Consider the following 26,121-nt stretch of genomic DNA (forward strand, 5'->3'; position numbering starts at 1 on the left):
TGGTATAAGCTCTGCACCACGGACGCCGGGAAACCCTCTGGCCGCACTGACAGTCACTACCATATACAGTGCCCCATCTATGCACTGGTGGCTGTGTCACAAGCCTTACACGTCTTATCTATCTTTATACTGGGTTCCCACAATAGAGTGTCACTTGCTCTTTGCTAATATACAAGCGAATGACTGACCCTCATGCACACAGGGCCTCATCTATAAACAGGTGGCTGAGATGTACGTCTACCGATGGTCATCCTTTGATTGAATCAGTGGGGTACTGGGCCCCTGTACTACAGCATCTTCTGATTGTACCCTTCTGACATGCAAGTAGACATCTGGTTTTTCTCTAGCAGCTCTCCCCCTCATAGGGAGACCGCATTGTATCAATGAGCTGAATCTGACATCTTATGCTCTTATATTTATTATCTAAGCTGGTAAACTCCTTATGGTTTATCTATTGCATTTTCAGATCTAAAAGTCTAATCTGATCCCGTTATGTTGATTTTGTCCCCTGATGAGCCCAATTACAGCATGGGTGAAACGCGTCGGGTTGATGACGCCATGAATTAACACGGCGTCTTTTTGCCATAATAACAGCTCATTATTTATTTGTAATCAGGATCCGCTTACCGGAGTGGCTTATAAACCTTGATTTTTTTTTACTTACTTTATTATTCTTCTGTGCATGTTTTTCTTTTCTTTTGGTATACTATATTGTGCCACTTAACTTCGTAGTAATGGCTTTTCTGGTCAGCATATATTAGCTGGTAGCGTCTCCTCCCATTTAGGGCCATCCTAGGGCGTTCAGGAGGTTCCTGATACGGGGTCGCCCCTCTCGGGACGGCTATTCTATTTATAGGCAGGGCATAAGAGATATAGGGCCAGCTCTAGGGTTAGAGCCTGCAGTATAATATACCTGGCCCACACCTGCCTACTGTTGTCCCGAAATGTTGAGTATTATTATAAGTATAATCACTTATATTATATATTCAGTTGCAAGAAAAAGTATGTGAACCCTTTGGAATGATATGGATTTCTGCACAAATTGGTCATAAAATGTGATCTGATCTTCATCTAAGTCACAAGAATAGACAATCACAGTCTGCTTAAACTAATAACACACAGAATTAAATGTTACCATGTTTTTATTGAACACACCATGTAAACATTCACAGTGCAGGTGGAAAAAGTATGTGAACCCTTGGATTTAATAACTGGTTGAACCTCCTTTGGCAGCAATAACTTCAACCAAACGTTTCCTGTAGTTGCAGATCAGACGTGCACAACGGTCAGGAGTAATTCTTGACCATTCCTCTTTACAGAACTGATTCAGTTCAGCAATATTCTTGGGATTATTAAACCTACAAAACACCTCTCTGTCTAACCTAGACAGCAACACACACCACCTGTATGTCATCTAATCTATAAGCAAAAAAGCTCAAGTGGAGAAAATATATCAAAATATCACTTTATTCTCAGATATAATAAATAAGGGAAAAGACAGGATGGAAAACAGTATACAGAGAGCCGTAGGGCAATATATACAATTGCAGGACCATGTATGTCCACACAAATAAGCATGGATAGCCTACAGGTAAAAACAATTATGGTGCATGAACAATCAATCCTGCATAGAAAATGAAGAATAAATTAAACCCTACAAGGGGTATGTACTATGCAACAGGATCCATTAAATCACTGATTGTTCATGAACCTCACATCAACAGAAGTTATATGTACATATATAGACGTCCAAGACTCCAGCATATATAATATAATAAATGTCACATGTAAGTGCGGTCACTAGATGTCAGATTATAATAATATCCCACAGATGGTATCGTGGGCCTAAAATGGATGTGAAAATAAGACCATGTATAGATACAACATAGTACTATACATGGAACGTACCTGAGGACATGATGGACGCAAGTGTAAGCCCAAGACCTCGACGCGCGTTTCACCTCAGCGGCTTCGTCAGGAGGTATCAAGTAACAGACTAACAGGGTATATATAGTCTAAATGAGAGTCTAATTTAAGTACCTGGATTGCGGGCACCTGTGGTCCAGTGAAATATTCTTGGGATGTCTGGTGTGAATCGCTTTCTTGAGGTCATGCCGCAGCATCTCAATCGGTTTGAGGTCAGGACTCTGACTGGGCCACTCCAGAAGGCGTATTTTCTTCTGTTTAAGCCATTCTGTTGTTGATTTACTTCTATGCTTTGGGTCGTTGTCCTGTTGCAACACCCATCTTCTGTTGAGCTTCAGCTGGTGGACAGATGGCCTTAAGTTCTCCTGCAAAATGTCTTGATAAACTTGGGAATTAATTTTTCCTTTGATGATGGCAATCCGTCCAGGCCCTGACGCAGCCCCAAACCATGATGCCCTCACCACCATACTTCACAGTTGGGATGAGGTTTTGATGTCGGTGCCTATTTTTCTCCACGCATAGTGTTGTGTGTTCTTCCAATTCAACTTTGGTTTTATCTGTCCATAGAAAATTTTGCCAGTACTGCTGTGGAACATCCAGGTGCTCTTGTGCAAACTGTAAACATGCAGCAATGTTTTTTTTGGACAGTAGTGGCTTCCTCTGTGGTATCCTCCCATGAAATCCATTCTTGTTTAGTGTTTTACGTATCGTAAATTCGCTAGCAGAGATGTTAGCATATGCCAGAGATTTTTGTAAGTCTTTAGCTGACACTCTAGGATTCTTCTTCACCTCATTGAGAAGTCTGCGCTGTGCTCTTGTAGTCATCTTTACAGAACGGCCACTCCTAGGGAGAGTAGCAGCAGTGCTGAACTTTCTCCATTTATAGACAATTTGTCTTACTGTGGACTGATGAACAGCAAGGCTTTTGGAGATACTTTTATAACCCTTTCCAGCTTTATACAAGTCAACAATTCTTAATCGTAGGTCTTCCGAGAGCTCTTTTGTGCGAGGTATCATTCACAACAGGAAGGGAGATACGGAAGGACTCCACCACTCAGTGTGACACGTGCCCCAATCATCCGGGCCTCTGCATTGACTGTTGCTTCAGGTAGTACCACACTTCCATGGAGTACTAAATTTATAATCCCCTTCCCCAATTTTAATTCTATTTAGCCACTGACAATCGCCCAGAAAAAAATAAAAATAAAACTATGGTTCTCAGACTTGAGACACTAAAACAAAAACATTTTTTTTCAAAAATATTATTTTGTAAAACTAAAATAAAAAAAGTAGGCATATTAGATATAGCCACGCCCGTAAGAATCTCTATAAAAATACCCCATGACTTAACCCCCTCAGATGAACACAGTCAAAAAAATAAAGTAAAAACGGTGTAAAAAAAAAGCTAATAGCAAGTGATCAAAAAGTCATATGCCCCCCAAAATAGTGCCAATAAAACCATCCTCTCATCCCACAAAAAATGAGCCCCTACCTAAGACAATAAAATACATACTCTTAGACGATAGAGATACTAAAATGGTAATATAGTGTATCGACGCATCCGTAAGAATCTGCTCTATAAAAATACCCAATGACCTAACCCCTTAGATGAACACAGTAAAAAAATAAAAACTGTGCCAAAACAGCAATTTTTTTGCAAATTTTCAATTTTAATAAAAAAAATTCAGTAACAAAGCAAGGGTTAACAGCCAAACAAAGCGTAATATGTATTACCCGGATTCTGCAGTTTACAGAAACACCCCATATGTGATCGTAAACTGCTGTATGACCAAACAGCAGGGCGCAGAAGGAAAGGAACACCATATGCTTTCTGGAAGGCAGATTTTGATGGCCTTTTATTTTTTGGCACCATGTCCCATTTGAAGAACCCCTGATGCACCCCTAGAGTAGAAACTCCATAAAAGTGAGCCCATATAAGAAACTACAGCCCTCAAGGTATTCAAAACTGATTTTACAAACTTTATTAACCCTTTAGGTGTTCCTCAAAAGTTTATGGCAAATGGAGATGAAATTTCAGAATTTCTATTTTTGGTAACCTTGCCTCTGCCTTCCAAAAACTACACGGCGTTCCTTTCCCCCTACGCCCTGCCATGTGTCCGTCCATTGATTAAAATGGAAAATTTGCCCAAAAATCAAAATTCCAAAATTTTATCTCCATTTGCCATTAACTCTTGTGGAACACCTAAAGGGTTAACGACGTTTGTAAAATCATTTTTGAATACCTTTGAGTACCTTGGTGTAGTTTCTAGAATGGGGTCATTTTTGGGTGGTTTCTATTATGTAAGCCTCACAAAGTGACTTCAGACCTAAACTGGTCCTTAAAAAGTGGGTTTTTAAAAATGTCAAGATTTGCTTCAAAACTTCTAAGCCTTGTAACATCCCCAAAAAATAAATTTGCATTCCCAAAATGATCCAAACATCAAGTAGACATATGGGGAATGTAAAGTAATAACTATTTTTGGAGCTATTACTATGTATTATAGAAGTAGAGAAATTGAATCTTGGAAATTTGCACTTTTTTCCAAATTTTGGGTAAATTTAGTATTTTTTTTATAAATAAAAATGTATTTTTTTTAACTCCATTTTACCAGTGTCATGAAATACAAAATGTGATGAAAAAACATTCTCAGAATGGCCTGGATAATTAAAAGCGTTTTAAAGTTATTCATACATAAAGTGACACTGGTCAGATTTGCAAAAAAATGGCCTGGTCCTTAAGGCGAAATGTGTCCTTAAGGGGTTAAATGGATGCCTTAGTCCATTACCATAGAGTCCCATTGTACAACCAAATGTATCCAGCTAACATATCAGTTTTTTTACTGGCCTCCACAGTTTGCTAGATGGGACAAAAACGTGATGTGAACATAGGCTAACACTACTTGGTACTGCTGTAAAATGTCCTCTATGTTACTGCTTCAGAGAGTATGTGTGAGAGATAGCGAGGGGATCTGTGTCTCCTCTTCTGTTCGTGTGCAGTGTATGGGAGACATCATTACAGCTCTATCCATTAGCTGAGGGAAAACTGACAATTAGAGATTGAGTCTGCAGATGGAAAAACTACTAAAATATATAACTACCTATACAAAGTAATATAATGGTCGGAAACTGTTGTTCTACATGACAGCTAACTAAGAGAACTTAAAGGGGTTGTCCGGGATCAAACATTTTTTTTTAAAACGGCTTACTCACTGTTAGTAGCCAAATCTATCTTCCTAAGATGTTTTTAGGTGGCTTTTGCACTGCTGCATGGCTCCTACAGTCCCCAGCAGACTGTGTACATATCTGTTTATGTATGCCATCACTTCCTGCTGCAGTGCATTGTGGCTCCCAGTGCAGCTCAGCAGCTCCTGGTTTCTACAGTGTAAGATCACCTCCCTGTATCCGCCCCCCTCATACATATTCAGCCTCCTCCATAGATCCACCCCCCTCTTTCATATTCCTCCCCCATAAACCCCTCCCTGCTCTGGCTCTTGCACATGTCATGTGCTCAGTGTTTGCAGACAGTGAACTAACAGGGAGCAGCTCCATCTTTCCACAATGGTAGATCATTTTTAGTTGCGTGTGTACATTCATCATTACAATAACCAATTATTAGTAATATATCTTAGCATTGCTAATGTTTTACAATTTCACTAGTTTTGCTCTGCTACACAGTAAGGCTATTTTCACACTCACGTTTGGTGTGGATCCATCATGGATGGATCCGCACCGATAATACAAACTGCTGCATCCGCTCAGAATAGATCAGTTTGTATTATCTTTACCTTAGCCAATATGGATCCATCTTGAACACCATTAAAAGTCAATGGGAGATGGATCCATTTTCTATGGTGCCAGATTGTCATAAAAAACAGATCCGTCCCCATTGACTTAGGGCTCTTTCACACTGGCGTTTTTGCTTTCCATCCTAGAGTTCCGTCCTCTGGGCTCCAGGACGGAAAGATACTGATCAGGATTATCCCCATGCATTCTGAATGGAGAGAAATCCCTTCAGGATGCATCAGGATGTCTTCCGTTCAGTATGTGAACGTTTTTTGGACGTTGACAAAACCGTATCATGCTGCAGATTTGTCTCCGTCCAAAAATCCGGAAGACATGCCATAACACCGGATCCGGAATTAATGTCCATTGAAGAGCATTAATCCGGACCCGACGTTTACCTTTTATGAATGGTTACCATGGTAGCCAGGACGCTAAAGTCCCGGCTGCCATGGTAAAGTGTAGTGGGGAGGCAGGGAACAAGTATACTTGCCGTCCGTGCGGCTCCCGAGTCCCGGGGCGCTCCACAATGACGTCAGAGCGCCCCATGAGCATGGATCACGTGATCCATGCAAGTGGGGTGCTCTGATGTCATTGTGGAGCGCCCCAGGACCCGCACGGACTGTAATTTTACCGCTCCCCCGCTCCACACTACTTACTATGGCAACCAGGACTTTAATAGCGTCCTGGCTGCCATAGTAACACTGAAAGCATTTTGAAGACTGATCAGTCTTCAAATGCTTTCAGTTGTCTTGCGCTGTGACAGATCCGGCGGGCATTTCCGGCGACGTAAGTGCACGCCGGATCCACACAACACAAGTGTGAAAGAGCCCTACATGAGCGCTTGGCAGCTGTAGACATCTCTGTTGGTCCCATGTTCATATGTGCCCGCATTGCTGAGAAAAATGATGTGAAAGAGGCCTAAGGCTCCTTTCACACCTGCGTTCAGGTGTCCGCTCGTGAGCTCTGTTTGAAGGGGCTCACGAGCGGACCCAAACGCTTCCGTCCAGCCCTGATGCAGTCTGAATGGATGCGGATCCGCTCAGACTGCATCAGTCTGGCGGCGTTCAGCCTCCGCTCCGCTCAGCAGGCGGACACCTGAACGCTGCTTGCAGCGTTTGGGTGTCCGCCTGGCCGTGCGGAGGCGTGCGGATCCGTCCAGACTTACAATGTAAGTCAATGGGGACGGATCCGTTTGAAGATGCCACAATATGGCTCAATCTTCAAGCGGATCCGTCCCCCATTGACTTTACATTGAAAGTCTGGACGGATCCGTCTGAGGCTATTTTCACACTTAGCTTTTATATGCCAATATAATGCAGACGGATCCGATCGAACGCTAGTGTGAAAGTAGCCTCATTTTTTGCGGGTTGAGGTGACGGTTTGATTAGTACTATTTTGGGGGACATGCGCCTTTTTGAACGCTTGTTGAAGCACTTTATGTGATGTTAGTTAAAAAAAAAAAAAGGCTTTTTTTTTTAACAGTTTTTATGATATTTTTTAAGGTGTTTTTCGGACATGGTGTGCAATGTGATATATTTATGGGGCCGGTTGTTACAGACAAGGCAATACCAAATAATGTTTTTTTTTTTTTTTTTTTTTTTTATTCATTTCATTTTTTTAAGGAATAAATGAACGGATAAAAGACAATTTTTATTTTTAATTCAAATTTATTTGTTACAGTTTGAATTTGTATGCACGTTCCCTTTTTTTCAGTTTCACTTTTTTTTACTGTCACTTTTACTTTTTTTTCATTACCATTTTTAATACTTTCACTTTAATACAGTGCATTGCAATAGTCATCTATTTCAATGCACTGTATTGTCAGTGCTACTTTTGCACTAAGGCTAATCAGACCCGGGTCTGATTAGCCTTAGGTCCATAGCAACCAGGACGCCTTTGTTAGGCGTCCGGTTGCCATGGCAACGATCGCGCCGCTACAGGGGCGCGATGGTAGAGAGAAGGAGCTTCACATGGATGCGGCACCAGCAGAGCAGCAGCAGCAGAGTGTTACCTGTAATAGTTACAGCTCGCTCTCTGCTGCCATCACCAATCAACAAGGAGCGGACGGATCGAGGGGGAGGGGGGGCCGGCTGATCAATCGGCATTTGTCACAGCACAGCTCTCAGTAATAAATATCGGCTCCACAATTAGCGGACGGATGATTGGGGGGGGGGGGGGGGCGGGCGGGCGGGCGGGCGATCGATCGGCATTTGTCACAGCTCTCAGTAAAAAATATCAGCTTCACAATTAGCGGACGGATCGGGGGGGGGGGGGGGGCGGGGGTTGGGCGAGCATTTTACACATGTCGCATCCATGTGGTTGCGACACCAGCAGGGTGTTAGCGTTAGCTGTCACACTGTCACAGCTCTCTGCTGCCATCAGTAATAAATATCAGCTCCACAAGGAGCGGACGGATCGAGGGGGGGGGGGGGGGGCGGGGGTTGGGCGATCGGCATTTGTAATATATAGGAGTGCATTGGGGGAGCATTTTACACATGTCGCAACCACATGGATGCGACACCAGCAGGAGCGGACGGATCGAGGGGGGACTTACTTGAATTACATTAGACTCTGACTGCAACTGAATGCCGGCAAGGGACTACTCTGATTGGTCCCTTGTCGGCGCCCGGTGACGTCACCGGACTGGAGGGGCGGAGCTTAGCACAATCTTGGCCTGGAGAGTTACTGCCCCTCCCAGACTTTTGCATAACTAATTAGACTGTCAGTGACGTCACCGGGCTCACTCAGCAGCGGAAGAGGAAGCTTTCCTCCCCTGCAAGGGACCCGGTACGTCACTGACTGAAAGGAATCAGTTACTTCCTGCCAGAAAGGTTTTGGATAAAAAGGGTACTTGGAAACATGCTCAAAAGGTAGGACATGGATGTATGTAACGTGGGTGTATGTGCAATGCTATTAAACAATGGTCCCTAATCCCGGACAACCCCTTTAAGTAAATATGTAAAATGTTTTATTTATTTTTATTAAAGATGATTATTAAATAGTTAAATTGTTACCACTGAAAATGGTGGGATACATGCTGGATAATGTCCGTAAATGAATTGTGTGTCCTTTTTATATGAATGGTCTATGCCCAGACGCCCTGCAGTTATCACCAGGGAAGCAGCCAGTGAGCGATTAATTCCCTTACAGCAATGTTGAAATATGAGAGATGCTCTTTGAAGTCGGTCTTCACTTAGGCTAATAGCAGGATAAATTGAAATGGATATTCAGAGAGTTAGACAGACATTCCCCTTTAAATTATTATTGGTAACACACACTATCCGTAAATAAAAAGTCTGTTGAGGGCATCTCAGAATGCCAAAAATGCACAATATGAATAACTAAAACAAGATGTCTGCTGGCCGTTAACTGATTTAATAAAGAAATAAGTGGCTCTTGCCATGTCCAGCCAACTTTTCTCTAAGTTATGTGCTTTTTTTTTTACAATTACCCTTGTCCTTGATAAGGCAGAATGACCACCTCTCTGAGAAGAACACCCCCTAGTCCAGATTTTACTGCCCAGAAGACCACTTTTCAATGAAATTTGGGGTGGTCATCTCAGAGAGGTTTTTATTTGGATGTGATCTGTCATCAGTATCGGTAAACAGATGTGCTAACCAGTCAGTGATTTTCTCTTCACAGGATAGAATGTCTTATTGTAGCCAATGATGCAACTGTGAAAGGAGGCACCTACTACCCTATCACGGTTAAGAAGCACCTCCGAGCACAAGAGATCGCCATGCAGAACCACTTACCTTGTGTATACTTAGGTGAGATGAATTTATAGTAAGGTACAGTGCATTCCTATGTATCACTGTTTGTCACACCCTTTTGTCCTTTTAACACCATGTCATTGTAGGTTCAAAATTCTGTGCTAATGAATTTCATAAAATCACAACTTTTTATATGGATCAGGGTTGTTTTATTCAGACAATGAGCTCAGCTATAGAATTAAAGGGAGTCTGTCACCAGGAAACTCACTGGTAAATTAGGCACAGCCGAATGTAATGATACCTTTCACTAAGTGATCTGTTGATTCATTCAGGAGGCAAAGTACTTTAAATCCATATGCAGATGAGCAGTTAAGTGCACCAAGGGTGGGCTCAACCTACTTTTTGCATTTATGAGCCACTCCTTCTCAGCACAGAGAGATACAACTCCTATATAGATAAGTAATCCATTGTTAGTTTACTGCTACTGCAAGGAAAATATATTATCTGTTAGTGTAATAGTAGATTCGTAGAATTGGGATAACAGTATGTCAGCTTTATTCTCTTCATAAGCCTAGATAGAAATATCCACAGAAGAGCAGTGCACTTACCAGTGTGATGATCTAAGTCACACTCATCCCTATCCCTCTCTGGTCACAGTGATAGTCTGACTCAGAAAGTGACTCAATGCTGCCCGCCGTGCTAAAAGTCCAAACAGACAGTAAGTTAAGAGCCAGGACAGAAAGTAGTAGTAACTTAAAAATGATATCCAGAAAACCATCCACCTGTTATGGTTGTAAACCAAATTACATAGAATATTCACATAAAGGCTGCTAATATTTCAGAAAAATCTTTGGATAGTGGTGTCCCTTTAAATGCTGGGCACTAGGGCATATGAATTGAAGCAGATATGATGATTGCTTCCAAGTCTCATTTTACAATTCAAAGACTGAGTTATGCCTTTACAGATTGACCTGAGGTATTGTGATCTGTACAGACAATTCATTCTCCAGGGAACCAAACAACAGTGTCGTTTAACTGAAAAAGGTTTCCACCATTACCACGGGCTAAGCTCAAATATCCCTTTTTTCCTGAATTTAATTTGTAGTGGATTCTGGTGGAGCAAACCTACCTCGTCAGGCGGATGTATTCCCAGACCGTGATCATTTTGGCCGAATTTTCTACAACCAAGCGAGGATGTCATCGCAAAGAATTTCTCAGGTGACTTTGTAACTTTGCATATACCGTGAAATTCCTTTTAATCTGGTATGTGATTAAATCCAGATCTTGCTACGGGCGATATTTTATCCCCTGTGGATAGGGGATAACTAGAAAGCTTGGCACTGTCCCTTTTAACATGCTTTGTACCAAATAATGAAATCAGATTGAGGGTAAGAGAGTTCTCCACAAGGGGACTGATGATAGAGAATTTTCTGTATCAGGGGACTGATGGGGTGCAAAAGGACTGATTTGAATATACAAAAGACAACCTCCTTTAGAGCCACAGTACACCACTAGAGAAAAGTGTGGTCAAGGTCAGTGGTGGGATACTTCCCATCCTTCACCCTTATTTCCACAGTACCATTTGCAGTAAAATGGGCCCTACTTTTTGCCTTTACGACTTCACCTTTCATAAAAGATTTCCAGTACAAAGTTTTGCTCCATATCCATGTAATTTTGTATATAATTCCATTAATCTGGTATGTGAAAAAATCCAGACGTTGCCTTGTTCACTGTAGTGTGCTCCCTTCCCAATTTTTCATTTCTGTTTTTTAATTTTAACACAAGCCCGCAATATAACTAAACGTAACTTTCTGAATGCATTGTATACGTATCTGCTCCTCTTCATTCCAGCTCCTAGGCTGTCTTCAGCCGACTTTGGCCACCATCTGCAAACTTGCTGTGCAGAAGGGGTCACGTGTTGCTGCAGCTAATAACTGGCTTCAGCTGTGATATGTTCCCCATAGGGTTGCACCGGGTATCGAATTATCGATACCTAATCAATACTTTTGTACCAGTATCGATTTGATACTGGGATTTGCCATTTACCGTTACTAGGTTGTGCTACTGCGCAGCCTAGTATCAGAGAACATGGAGCTCGCTTCTCTCAGCACTCTACATGTTCCCTCAGCAGCAGAGGGAAGAAGGAGTTACTCTTTCCCTCCCCCTTGTGCTGCTGCTGCCGCCGCTGTCACCATTGAGGAGAAAAAGGGGAGGAGGAGGGGAGGGGCTGTGTCCACTGCTCCACCAATGAAGCCAACTGATGCGGCACCTGAGGGGTTACCTGCCTCTGACCGCAGCTCCCTGTCATAGAGGTCGGGTGCCGGCTATGTGATTCTGCCGCCGGCACCCGCCTCCTGTATTTGTATTAATAGTTTAAAAACATTGGTGGTGCAGTGCATCCCAACCCCCCCAGTATTAACCCCTTAAGGACTCGGCCCTATTTCACCTTAAGGACTTGGCCATTTTTTGCAAATCCGACCAGTGTCACTTTAAGTGCTGATAACTTTAAAATGCTTTGACTTATCCAGGCCATTCTGAGACAGTTTTTTCATCACATATTGTACTTCATGACACTGGTAAAATGAAGTAAAATTAAAAAAATATTATTTATAAAAAAATTTGCAAATTTACCAACATTTTTTTAAAAATTGCAAATTTCCAAGTTTCAATTTCTCTACTTCTATAATACATAGTAATACCTCCAACAATAGTTATTACTTTACATTCCCCATATGTCTACTTGATGTTTGGATAATTTTGGGAATGATATTTTATTTTTTGGGGATGTTACAAGGCTTAGAAGTTTAGAAGCAAATCTTGAAATGTTTCAGAAATTTTCAAAAACCCAATTTTTAGGGACCAGTTCAGGTCTGATGTCATTTTGCGAGGCTTACATAATAGAAACCACCCAAAAATGACCCCATTCTATAAACTACACCCCTCAAGGTATTCAAAACTGATTTTACAAACGTCGTTAACCCTTTAGGTGTTCCACAAGAATTAATGTAAAATAGAGATACAATTTCAAAATTTCAAATTTTTGGCAGATTTTCCATTTTTATATTTTTTTTTTCCAGTTACAAAGCAAGGGTTAACAGCCAAACCAAACTCAATATTTATGGCCCTGATTCTGTAGTTTACAGAAACACCCCATATGTGGTCGTAAACCGCTGTACGGGCACACAGCAGGGCGCAGAAGGAAAGGAATGCCATACGGTTTTTGGAAGGCAGGTTTTGCTAGACTGTGTTTTTTTTTGTTTTACACCATGTCCCATTTGAATCCCCCCTGATGCACCCCTAGAGTAGAAACTCCCAAAAAGTGACCCCATTTTAGAAACTACGGGATAGGGTGGCAGTATTGATGGTACTAGTTTAGGGTACATAAGATTTTTGGTTGCTCTATATTACACTTTTTGTGAGGCAAGGTAACAAGAAATAGCTGTTTTGGCACCGTTTTTATTTTTTGTTATTTGCAACATTCGTCTGACAGGTTAGATTATGTGATATTTTTATAGACCAGGTTGTCACAGACGCTGCGATACCTAATATGTATGCATTTTTTTTTATTTATGTAAGTTTTACACAATGATTTCATTTTTGAAGCAAAAAAAATCATGTTTTAGTGTTTCCATAGTCGGAGCCATAATTTTTTTCAGTTCTTGGGCGATTACCTTGGGTAGGGTATGATTTTTGTGGGATTAGATGACTGTTTTATTGGCACTATTTTGGGGTGCGTGTGACTTTTTGATCGCTTGCTATTATCTTTTTTGTGATGTAAGGTGACAAAAAATGGTTTATTTAGCACAGTTTTTATTTTTTACGTACGGTGTTCATCTGAGGGGTTAGGTCATGTGATATTTTTATAGAGCCGGTCGATACGGACGCGGCGATACCTAATATGTATACTTTTTATTTATTTATGTAAGTTTATGTTATTTTACACAATAACAGCTTTTTTAAAACAAAAAAATGATGTCTTAGTGTCTCCTTATTCTGAGCCATATTTTTTTTTATTTTTTTGGCGATTGTCTCAGGGGCTAATTTTTTGCGGGGTGACGGTTAGATTGGTACTATTTTGGTGGGCAAACGCCTTTTTGATCGCTTGCTGTTGTACTTTTTGTGATGTAAGGTGCCAAAAAAATGGTTTATTTAGTACAGTTTTTATTTTTTGCAGTGTTCATCTGAGGTGTTAGGTCATGTGATATGTTTATAGAGCCGGTCGATACGGACACGGCGATACCTAATATGTGTACTTCTATATTTTTTTTTCCCCCTATTTTTTACCAATTTTGTTTTAATTTGGGGAAAATGACGTTTTTGTTTATTTTTACTTGAAACTTTTAATTTTTTTTGGGGGGGGGGGGAACTTTATTTTTTCCACTTTATTTTTTGTCCTACTTTGGGACTTGAACTTTTGGTGGTCTAATCCCCTTTACAATGCATTCCAATACTTCTGTATTGGAATGCATTGGCTGTATGAGTAATACTGTGTGTATTACTCATACAGCTTCCGGCCTGTGAGATCCAGGGGGCTGGATCTCACAGGCACGTCACAGGAAGGCAGCGGCGATGCCTCAGGAAGGCATCGCGCTGCCTTCCATAACATAACGTCCCCCCTACAGCCGCATGGGGACCCGATGGCACCGCCGCCCGCCGGATAAGGTAAAACCGCAGGTCTGAATTGACCTGTGGTTTGCGACGATCGCCGATTCGGGGGGGTCACAAATGATTTCAGCGGACATCCTGTTGCGATTAACCCCCACCGCACCATAATGCTGTTTTAAAGTTAGGACGTACCGGTACGTCCTGGGTCCTTAAGGACTCGGCAAACATGGCGTACCGGTACGTCCTAAGTCCCTAAGGGGTTAAATCATTGGTGGCACAGTGCACCCCCAACCCCCCCCAGTATGAAATCATTGGTGGGAGTGGCCACAAGGTCCCCTCTCCCCTCCTCTTCATTGGTGGTGCAGTGGCAGTTGTGATCGGAGCCCCAGCAGTGTGATCCTGGGGCTCCGATCGGTTACCATGGCAGCTAGGACGCTACTGAAGCCCTGGCTGCCATGGTAATCTCCCTGCTGCTGTGTGCACAAAGCACAGGGCAGCAGGGAGAGTGTGAAGTCCTATTCACCCTAATAGAGCTCTATAAGGGTGAATAGGACAAGGGATGAAAAGATCCCAGGTTCTAGCCCCTAAGAGGGGGAAATAGTTATTAAATAAAAATATAATACACCAAAATATTAAGTATAAATCACCCCCTTTCCCAATTTTACGTTTAAAATATATAAACAATAAATAAAAATATTACATATCGCCACATACGAAAAATCCAGACTATTAAAATATTGAAAAATATCTCCTATGCGATAAACGCCGTAACGGGGGGGGGGGGGGGAAATGCACGATTAGCCATTTTTTTGTCACCTTGTCCCCCCAAAAAATAGGATAGGAGTGTTCGATTATTTTTTTTTTTTAGTTCCCCAGCGGCACATAACTGCTGGATTATGGAGTCCAGAAATTGGCTGTGGCTGCGCTGGTGACCTCCATCTTTACAGGAAGTTTACAGACAGGGGCTGGAAGTCAGGGCCATGCAGCTGAAATAGAGCAGCGGGGGCAGGTACTGTATGTATAGATCTCTTCAGAGCTCCTGCTGGGTGGGAGGAATTGAAAAAAAAATCCTGAACCACCCCACCAAAAAATGCTAATTCCCATGGCAGGCTACCAGACACATATGTATTTTACCAGACACGCATGTATATTACCAGACACACATGTATATTACCAGACACAGTGCCCTATAACATTACCAGACACATATGTATATTACCAGACACTGTGCCCTATAACATGGGTGGCAGAGGACACATTTTACTGAACCTAATAACTTTTACCAAATAAATAAATGAACATGAGACAAATCAGTTTGGAAGAAATAGGCCGTGTTGCTTTATTTGGGGTTTTACCAATTTATCATACCAAATAAACCAAATATTGAATCAATCAATACCAATAAATAACCAACCATAAAATATAAATAATTTGAATAAATACTTCAAAACTCATTAACTCTTTATAGACCATTAAGTCCACCCAGCACGAGCTGGGTGACCGATCACCCCCAAGATAAGCAACACGACGATAAAAAAGGGGGAGGGAGGGCGGGGCGCTGCTCCTTTCAGGCTGCTCCACTTGAACTGACAGCTGGGCACCTGTGCGCTGTCAATTTATCCACGCTGATTCCCGCTCAAATTTGACAGCTGCCAATCAGCTGTTCAGCCTTTCCCGCTTCAGAAACAGCTGGCCAATCCTGACAGCTGTTCCCAGCATCCCGTATCCAGGCAGATCACTAAGGGAACCAGCCCAAGCTGGATTCCTGTCAGGATACCTAGAATTTGAAGTAAAAGAAACAGGGAAAAGGGGGGGGGAGACAGAGAAACAACAAAAAACCATCCTTTTGACCCCAAAACCTTAAATTCTTTAATAAAATTACACTAGTGCCCCTGCCACCATGTGCCCCCCAAGCTATACGCTCTGGGGGGGCCCCTCCATGGGTGGCAGAGGACACATTTTACTGAACCTAATAACTTTTACCAAATAAATAAATGAACATGAGACAAATCAGTTTGGAAGAAATAGGCCGTGTTGCTTTATTTGGGGTTTTACCAATTTATCATACCAAATAAACCAAATATTGAATCAATCAATACCAATAAATAACCAACCATAAAATATAAATAATTTGAATAAATACTTCAAAACTCATTAACTCTTTATAGACCATTAAGTCCACCCAGCACGAGCTGGGTGACCGATCACCCCACAAGCCAATGCCTAACAGGCATGGCCCCCCCCCCCAAACAAGCAACACAGGCCAACCTCAATAATATTCTGCAGCCCCAGATTAAATATGTCCAGACCGATATCTGATAGATGCACATTGTCCGACCTGAAAAGCCCTGGGACAAAACCTTCCAAATCAATGTGACGGTAGCTTTGACCCTCAATTGATGGCATAAACTTAGACATTGCTCTATTAACCCTTTTTCTTATTTTTTCTAATTTTCTGTGCTCTGCACCTGCCCAAGCCAATCTTTGGATTATTTCTGAAAAAACCAAGACTGACTCAGGAAATATACCTTTTATTAAGGCTAAATCCTGCTTCATTCTTGATATTAGGTCTAAGGTCTTGATTTTTCCAACGTCATTGCCGCCTAAATGACAAACAATGACGTCGGGTAAAGGCCACATTGAGCATAACTTCTGCATTACAGTAAGCAGGTCATCCCATTGCAAACCCCGTACACCAAACCAAAGAACCAAAAATTGTTTAACATTAAACGATAGATTTTCTGTGTATTGCCTCTTCAAAGCTCTCTTCCGAGCCCAATAAATAAATGAGTGTCCTACTACCCAAATAACTGTACGGGGACCTGCAAAACAAAACATTATTTAAAATGATAAAAGCTGCGGTCTAACATATGATTTAAACCTATTTGAAGCCCATCTACCAATTCTCTTTATAATTGCATCTTCAAGACCAAGATTTGCGGCCTCAGTGGCAGCACCAATACGGAATGAATGTGACGACAACTGCAAATGATCCATTTTGAGAGCCTTCAAGCATTTCTTAAAGATGGAATTAAATTGAAATCTAGTCAATGGACTGTGATCCTCATGGATTAAGAAGGCCCCATTAATTCTTGGCCGCATTCCTAGCCATGAAGACACTGCATCCACCGGACAAAGCGGGGAATTGAACCACTTGCTCAAAGTGATTAAATGCCCCCGACCTAACTGATCAGTTTTTGATTTTTTAATTCTAATTTTAACTGACTCTTGATCCCAATACACATCCGAATGGAGCAGACTCGGATCCGCTTTTCTTGAGTCAGCCACCAACTCCCCTATTCTAAATGCTCCAAAGAAGGCTAAAATAAACGCAGTTTTAAATAGAGACACTTCAAATAAATTTTTGGTAACACTATCCAGCACCTCCACCAATTTTAATAGCAGGCTTAGCGATACTGGACAACGCTTATCCTTATTTGGATTGCTCCTCTTTACACCCTTCAAGACCTGTTTAATAATAAAAGAATTTGACAAGCATGGCTGACCGTACAACTTTTGGAAAAATGACACCCCCGCCACTGTCTTTGACAAATGTGAAAAGGAACAATCATTCTCTAACATAGATGAAATGAAAGCTAGACCTCCATCATCCGTGTCAATTATTGCAGACCCACCTATACCCTTATAAAAGGAAAGCCACCTATTCCATGCGGATGAATAATCATCCCATGTTCTAGGTGCCAGCGACATTTTGAGGCTTTTGAATATTAGATCATAACTAGATCCCACAGATGCTCCGGGCACGGGACACCCTCCAAGTCTGCCTCTGGCGCGAGCTCCCGGAATCTTTTCCACTGAAATCGAGATAATGCATCTGCAATGTCATTCTTTTTACCTGGAATGTATCTAGCCTTCAACCAAATGTTAAATTTCATGCAACACAATACTAGATGTCTCAATAAACGAACAGTCTTTTCACACTTTGAAGACAAAGTATTTATTGCAAACACAACCCCTTGGTTGTCGGTGAACAAAATAATCCGCCTATTACTAAAGTATGAACCCCAAATAACAATAGCTACAACTACCGGAAATAACTCTAATAAAACTAAATTCGCTACCAACCTATTTACAAACCAAGACTGCGGCCATGTCCCAGCGCTCCACTTATTATTCCAAAATGCCCCAAAACCCACACTACCTGCTGCATCTGTGAACAACTGTAACGAATCTGAATCCATAAACTCTTCCTGAAAACAAACCTTCCCATTAAATTTCTTTAAAAATTCCAACCATAATGATAAATCATCTTTTAAAGGACTAGATAGTCTAATATGAGCCTTGGGGGACTTTAAACCTCTTGTGGCAAAATACAACCGCTTAGAAAATACCCTCCCCATAGGGATGATCCTGCAAGCGAAGTTTAAAGAGCCCAACAGAGACTGCAGCTCCCTTAATGTACATTTTTTCTTTGACAATAACCTTAAAATAAACAAACTTAGATCAATCAACTTCTTTTTTGGCAAACGAAATTCCATCCTAACACTGTCCAATTCAATACCCAAAAACTCTAAACAATGGCACGGGAATATAGTTTTTTCTTGAGCAATTGGGATACCAAATTTTGAACATATTCTTAAGAACCCCTGTAATAACTTCTCACAGCACTCAGACTCAGCAGGACCTATAAACAAAAAGTCATCTAAATAGTGCAAAATACCGCCACCTGGAAACACCTCTTGGACCACCCAATGTAAAAAGGAAGAAAATGCTTCAAAGTAAATACATGATTTAGAAAACCCCATAGGTAAACATTTATCAAAGAAAAATTCTCCCTCAAAACTAAAACCTAATGAATTAAAGCCAGACGGTTTTACAGGGAGCAATCTAAATGCAGCTTTAACATCAGCTTTAGCTAACAATGCTCTATGCCCGTATCTCCTTAATAAATCTACCGCCTCATCAAATGAGGCATACGAAACTGCCGCCTCTTCCTTGGCGATTTCATCATTCAAAGAAGAATCCTTGGGATACGATAGGTGATGTATCAACCTAAATTCCCCTGGATTCTTTTTTGGTACTACTCCCAGAGGGGATAACCTGAAATTCTTAAAAGGAGGGTGCTTAAATGGACCCGCTAATCTACCGTATTCTAATTCTTTATTAATCTTATCTCTAACTATAACAGGAAAAACATTAACAGACTTCAAATTATCAACCAAATTACAACCAGAACCCCTAAACTGTGGAACATCAAAACCAGATAAAAAACCGTTAAACAACAAACTAGCTTTCTCCCTGTCTGGGTACTTGCTTAGCCACGGAACCAGCTCTATTAGTTTCACTGGCGTCCATGCTTTTTGATAATTGCTCCCTGGAGGCAAGAAAGGAAGGCTGATTCTTTTTAAAACATCTTATTAAAGGATGATTGCCCCCGCAAAGGGAGCATTCATGCTTATAGCGACAGCTGGCAAGCCACTTGCAAGAGGATTCATTAAAAGCGAAACAAACTCCCTTCCTAAGCGGTTGATTTGCAGGAGTCTGCCTTTGCTGCACAGACCTCTGTGGCAACATCAAATTTATCCATAGGCCTATGTCTTTAACTCCAAATTTTAAAGACGGATGGATTGCCAGCTTCTGCCTGAAAGTCTCATCATACTGGAACCATGCAACACCACCAAAGTTCTTGTATGCTTCCAGTATGATATCAAGGTGCTGGAAAAGACCCGAGCATTTCTCAGGATGCCTTTCTCCCAGCACCGCAGCGTAAATACAAAACGCCTGCAACCAATTGTTAAAAGATCTTGGCTGCAGGCGCTTTCTAACATCCTCACTTTTCTCATCTTTCTTTTCTACATTATGATCTCTATTAGAAGGTAATAACGATAATAAATCAACGAATTCAAAACCCCAAATCTTCTCTTTGATCCCATTAGACAAATGGAAACCCAGAGGAGATACATCACAGGGGAGAACCTCTTTTACACAGAGTTCTGGAACCCCTGAACCTCGCTCCAAAACGGGCAAGTTCTTTGACTGCAGCGCCGGCGGGGGTGCCCACACACCTGCAGCTGCAGTATTAACCTTACTTTTCAAGAAATCAGTAAACAAAGAATTAAGACCTGAAAGAAAATTATCATTGTTAAGTATGGCATTAATGTTCTCATGCTCACCACTGGGATGGACCTCCTGCCCAGAACCGGACTGAGGAACCTTCATACGGATCTTCCCAGGATACTGGCCGGACACAGTAAATGGCTGCTGCACGGATGTGCCAGCAAGTCCCACGTCGTCGCTTTCATCCAGCGCTGCTGCATGGGGCCGCTCAATGCTGCGAATATTTTTCCCTATGGTGGAGCGCCGCCGGCTATTACTATGAGCTTTGCCGGCTGACGCTCTTTGATGACGTCGCCGGGCCGTGATGTCATCAGCGGCGGACGCCGCTTGCGGCCCGGCGCCTGGTGATGATGCGGCAGCGATGACGTCTTCAGGGGGCGGGGTGCCGGCGCGCGCATGCTTTTTAGCTCTTTTGCTGCGCGGCGCCAACACCTCCGCTTCCCCACTGGCCACTTGCAGGACGGCTTCTTGTTCTTCTACCGGCTCCCACTCCTCATTCTCCTCCGGATCCGCCGCCGCTTCACCGCCGCCAGGTATGGGCTGCGATAGGCAGCTCCTCAGCCATTCCTCTCCTCCCGCCGACTCCGCTCTCAGGATCAGGCTACGAAGTAAGTCCTCCATCTTCGGTCTTGACAGGCGCTGCTCCTTTCAGGCTGCTCCACTTGAACTGACAGCTGGGCACCTGTGCGCTGTCAATTTATCCACGCTGATTCCCGCTCAAATTTGACAGCTGCCAATCAGCTGTTCAGCCTTTCCCGCTTCAGAAACAGCTGGCCAATCCTGACAGCTGTTCCCAGCATCCCGTATCCAGGCAGATCACTAAGGGAACCAGCCCAAGCTGGATTCCTGTCAGGATACCTAGAATTTGAAGTAAAAGAAACAGGGAAAAGGGGGGGGGGAGACAGAGAAACAACAAAAAACCATCCTTTTGACCCCAAAACCTTAAATTCTTTAATAAAATTACACTAGTGCCCCTGCCACCATGTGCCCCCCAAGCTATACGCTCTGGGGGGGCCCCTCCATTACCAGACACACATGTATATTACCAGACACACATGTATATTACCAGACACACATGTATATTACCAGACACAGTGCCCTATAACATTACCAGACACATATGTATATTACCAGACACACATGTATATTACCAGACACACATGTATATTACCAGACACAGTGCCCTATAATATTACCAGACACATATGTATATTACCAGACACGCATGTATATTACCAGACACGCATGTATATTACCAGACACGCATGTATATTACCAGACACAGTGCCCTATAACATTACCAGACACATATGTATATTACCAGACACAGTGCCCTATAACATTACCAGACACATATGTATATTACCAGACACAGTGCCCTATAATATTACCAGACACATATGTATTTTCTCGCCCAGTTTCCTTGGGGGACACAGAAGACCTTGGGTATAGCTCATCTCCCTAGGAGGCGTGACACTAAGTGAAAACTGTTAAGCCCCTCCTCCACAGCTATACCCTCAGCCTGGAGAGAGAGGCTGCCAGTTTTTGCTTAGTGTCCAAGGAGGCAAGACACTCCCTGCTACTGCAGGGCTGTTTTCTCCTTGTTTAAATTTTGGAAATAATATAAAACTAAACTGTATGTGTGTATATATATATATATATATATATATATAAGACATATCTGTATCTTTTTTGTTGGCTGCGCAGGATGCTGCAGCCTGACCTTAGAGCGCTGGCCGTATGCCTGCCCCTATTCCATAGGCGGCATGTTGCGCTCCGTGGCACTGGCCAGGTACATGTTCCCCTTCTAGGCGGACCCTTGCGCTCTCCTGGGATACGGCGCTGGCCAGGTGCAGGCCGCCTTTTCTATAGGCAGAATTAGTCGCCCTCTCCAGTCACGGTGCTGGCCATGTGCATGACCCCCCATTCTAGGCGGCATACTGCACTCTCCCTGGCTGCGGGCTGGCCTTGTGCATGACCCCCTTCTGTAGGCGGAATACTGCTCTTTTACCGCAGACGGTGCTGGCCATGTGCACGACCCCCTTCCATAGGCGGAATGCTGCACTCTCGCTGGATTCGCTACGGCCATATGCATGACCTCCTTCAGTAGGCGGAACGCTGCACTCTCGCTGGGTTCGCTACGGCCATATGCATGACCTCCTTCCATAAGTGGGATGCGGCACTCTCTCTGGATTCGCTGCTGGCCATACGCATGACCTCCGTCCAATGGAGGACTGCTGCCCTCTCTCTCTGGATTCGCTGCCAGCCATATGCATGGCCTCCGTCCATAGGCAGAACGCTGCACTCTCGCTGGATTCGCTACGGCCATATGCATGACCTCCTTCCATGGGTGGAGTGCTGCAGACCTCCGTCCCATGGAGGGCTGCTGCACTCTCTCTCTGGATTCGCTGCCGGCCATATGCATGACCTCCGTCCATAGGCAGAACGCTGCACTCTCGCTGGATTCGCTGCTGGCCATATGCATGACCTCCGTCCATAGGCGGAATGCTGCACTTTCTGGATTCGCTGCCGGCTATACGCATAACCTCCGTCCATAGGCGGAATGCTGCGCTCTCACTGGTTTCGCTGTCGGCCATGTGCACGACCCCCTTCCTTGGGTGGTATGCTGCGCTCTCACTGGATCCGCTGCCGGCCATGTGCATGACCCCCTTTCCAGGGGCGGTGTGCTGCACTGACTGGATTCGCTGCCAGCAGTGGGCATGTATCCTTTCCTCAGGCGGCATGCGCACATACCCTCTGACTGTGGTTGTTCTCTTTCAACGCCACTGACTGTGGTTGTTTTCTCGCCAGTGCGTTGCTGGCCATGTGCATGACCCGCATCCTTGGAGGGGTGCTTGCATTTTCACTGGATGCAATGACGGCCGTGTACATGGCCCCACCCCTTTCTGGGCGGAATACTGCACTTTCACCGGATGTGTTGCGGGCCATAAACAGCCCTCCTCATTCCATGGGTGGAAATTTGCACCCTCACGAGACCCATGGCTGTCCTTGATATGCTGTGCGGGACTCTTGCATGTTCCCCTTCATTGCGGAGTAGTTGCACTCCCACAGTATTCGGTGTTGGGTGGGTTATTGCGCAATCGCTTAATGCTAGGATAACCCCGTGCATGTCCCCCTTTCACTGGGCGGACCTCCTGCGTTCCTGCTGGGTACTGTGCGGCCATGTGCATGGTCTCCTTCTGGATACTGTTGGACTCTGTGGCTGATCCCTTTCACTGGGTGACAATTTTTTTGCAGTGAGCGGAATTTCTGGTGCGCTCTGTCCGTTGTTTGGGCCGTGTATGCCTTCTCCTCCCATAGGTGGGTTGGCCTTCTCACTGCTTGCTTGCGTATGCCTCACTTCCTTCTGCGACATACTTTTTTCTTTTGGGATAAGGTGCTTGTCACGGGCCTTGCACTCTTCTCTAAGGAGATCATTCTGTCCACCTGTATAACCCCTGGGTGTTGTCATACCAGCATTAAAAGAATGCCATTGTATTCAAAGGTGTATACTTTAGATATAAGTAGATGGGCTCTACTTGCTCTCTACTGCACCGAGCTGGGTGGTGCTCGTTCTCTGGTTTGGCCTGTATATTGTGGTCCCGTTGTGTCGGCATCCTCCATGTCCGTTGGCCTTTCCACCTGGGGAGTGTTTGTGGTTCTTAGATACGTACCCATTCGTTCTCCCGCGCACTTGCTTCCCGGCGCAAGCGGTCACTGGGTCGAGAGTGCCGTTTGCAGTGCCACTCGACTTCTGCGTTGGCTCTGGCGGGACTGCTGTTCCCTCGCCTACTACTGTTTCCTCCTCTTCGGGTGTCGTGCGGTATGAGTCTTTTCTTTTGGCGCCCTCTGCGCTTCAGGCTGGTCCGCTACCGGGTTGGGGCCGCTTTTCTCCTCATGGTCACCCAACTTCTCTTGGGTGCTCGCTTACCCAGGTCCGGAGGACTTCCACCTTGGGTTCTTCGGGGTATTCGTCTTCGGCGTGGCAGTGTACCGGGCGCCTCAGTGTAGCGGGGTTCTGCCTTTTAGCTGTCCTATGGCTTCCCTGTTGCCCACTCCTCCTTTCGGTTGGAGGGTGTTATGCCGGCCTCTGTCTCGACTGCCTTTAATCGCCGACTCTGTTTGGCTTCGGCTCGGTACCGATCACTCCGATGTGGCTTCTGTCCCGGCCACGCTTCAGAGGCTGTTCTTTCACTGCCCTCCCCTCTGGGGAGAGCATGGTTGTTCATGTGGATGGTTCCGGTGTTCCTTTTGGCCTCGTACGGTCTCCCTTGTTCTAGCTGTGTGCCTATTTACCGGGTCTACCGCGTTCTGTCCTCCCTTTATTTTCCATTCTGGGCAATGGTCCTGCTATGGTCTTACCTTCTCGGTAACTTGGGAGGACTTCCATTCGGTCAAGATTGCCCTTAGATCTCCCACACCGGGACTGTAGGACGTCTTCCTGTGGTGGCTACATCGACATGGACTTTGGCCTGTCTTGTCCTGGCGGTTGCTGGGCGGACCCTTCGGTTCCTTCCGTCTGTCCTTCTGCTCCCCCCACTCCGGGTGGATACGGGACAACGTTGCTCGGGGGCCGGCGGGACCAGTTTTGCCGACAGTTCTGCCCGTATTACTGGTCTGCGCCTGATCACATTGGGTTTTCACCCGCTTGCCCAGGCGACTCTAGCGGGCTCGCTAGTGTTCGCTCCTGGCCGTGTTTCGTCCAGGATCTGTTGTAGGACTTAGGGTTTTTACCGGGGGTTCTGTGGGCAGCTGGGCGTTCCCCCACTCTGCCTTTCTCTCTCCATGGTTCTGTCTTTCTCCAGTCCGACCTAGATCTGGGACTGGGACTCTGTTGCTTGAAGTGTCAAGTGTCAGCACTGTCCTTCCCCTTTCAGCGTTCCCCGGCCTTCTGGGCCTGTCAAGACCCTCTTCCGTGCAGCGGCTTTGGGGTTCCCTTGTACTGCCCTCGGGTTCCGCCCTGGGAATTACATACTGGGCTCTTGGCACTCCAATCTTTCCCTTGGAGCCGTTACAGAAGTTCTCTCTACTCCTTCTGTCCTGTACGGTTGTGTTTCCGTAGCCGTTGTGTCTCTGACGGGTGCCTGAGTGGCGGCCCTTCTTGTTTCGTGCCTTCTGTCTTTCCTCAGGACAGGGCTGTTCTCCATCCCGTCTCTTCCTTCCTTCTGAAGGTGGTGTTTGTCTTTCATTTTAACGAGGCATTCGCCCTCCCCTTCCCACCCCCGGGAACGGACACTTCACCGGTTTGGACGTTGTTTGGGCCTTGCGGTTTTTACTTGGAGATCTCCGACTCTTGTCGACGTTCGGTCTCTTGGGTTTCCAGGAGGTCCGCGCAAAGGGTTGGCGGCCTCCAGGGTGGCTTTCCTCCGCTTTCTCACAGTGGCTATTGCTGTGGTTACCACACCATGGGCAGGGTTCTGCTTTTGGTGTCACCGTTGTTTCACTGGAGCGGTCGGTGCCTCCTAGGCCGGAGGCATTTGGCTTCGGCCATGCGTTTGTGCAAGGCGGTCACTGGTCTTCCTTGCGGAGTTCTACAGGGTGCATACTCTGGCTTCGGCAGATGCTGCCTTGGGCTGCCTGGTCTGCAGGCGGCGGTTTCTTGGTGCCTTAGGGTGCTTCGCCTTGGTGCTGTGGTCCCTCCCCTTTTTGGACTGCTTTTGAACGTCCCAAGGTCTTCTGTGTCCCCCAAGGAAACTGGGCGAGAAAACGAGATTTTTGTATAACTTACCAGTAAAATCTCTTTCTCGCTCTTTCCTTGGGGGACACAGCACCCACCCATTCTTTGTTTTTCTCTACACGGTTTCCGAGTTTGTTTTACCCGTTGGGTGGTTGGCTTGTTGGTTCCATTTTTGGACTTTGCCTTTTTTCACTACTTGGACACGCAACTGGCAGCCTCTCTCTCCAGGCTGAGGGTATAGCTGTGGAGGAGGGGCTTAACAGTTTTCACTTAGTGTCACGCCTCCTAGGGAGATGAGCTATACCCAAGGTCTTCTGTGTCCCCCAAGGAAAGAGCGAG

General features: G+C 44.5%; 1 protein-coding gene across 1 annotated transcript in view; it reads left to right on the plus strand.

The window, feature by feature from the left end:
- The window catches only part of MCCC2 (methylcrotonyl-CoA carboxylase subunit 2), a 159,627-nt gene that overhangs the window by 33,112 nt on the left and 100,394 nt on the right, over window positions 1-26,121 (plus strand). Inside the window, exons 5-6 of the mRNA XM_044276046.1 lie at window positions 9,352-9,479; window positions 10,528-10,640. Coding sequence (XP_044131981.1) covers window positions 9,352-9,479; window positions 10,528-10,640 — 241 coding nt within the window. The remainder of the gene's footprint in view (window positions 1-9,351; window positions 9,480-10,527; window positions 10,641-26,121) is intronic.

The sequence above is a fragment of the Bufo gargarizans genome, chromosome 1 (assembly GCF_014858855.1).
Source record: "Bufo gargarizans isolate SCDJY-AF-19 chromosome 1, ASM1485885v1, whole genome shotgun sequence".
In the NCBI taxonomy this organism is placed as follows: domain Eukaryota; kingdom Metazoa; phylum Chordata; class Amphibia; order Anura; family Bufonidae; genus Bufo; species Bufo gargarizans.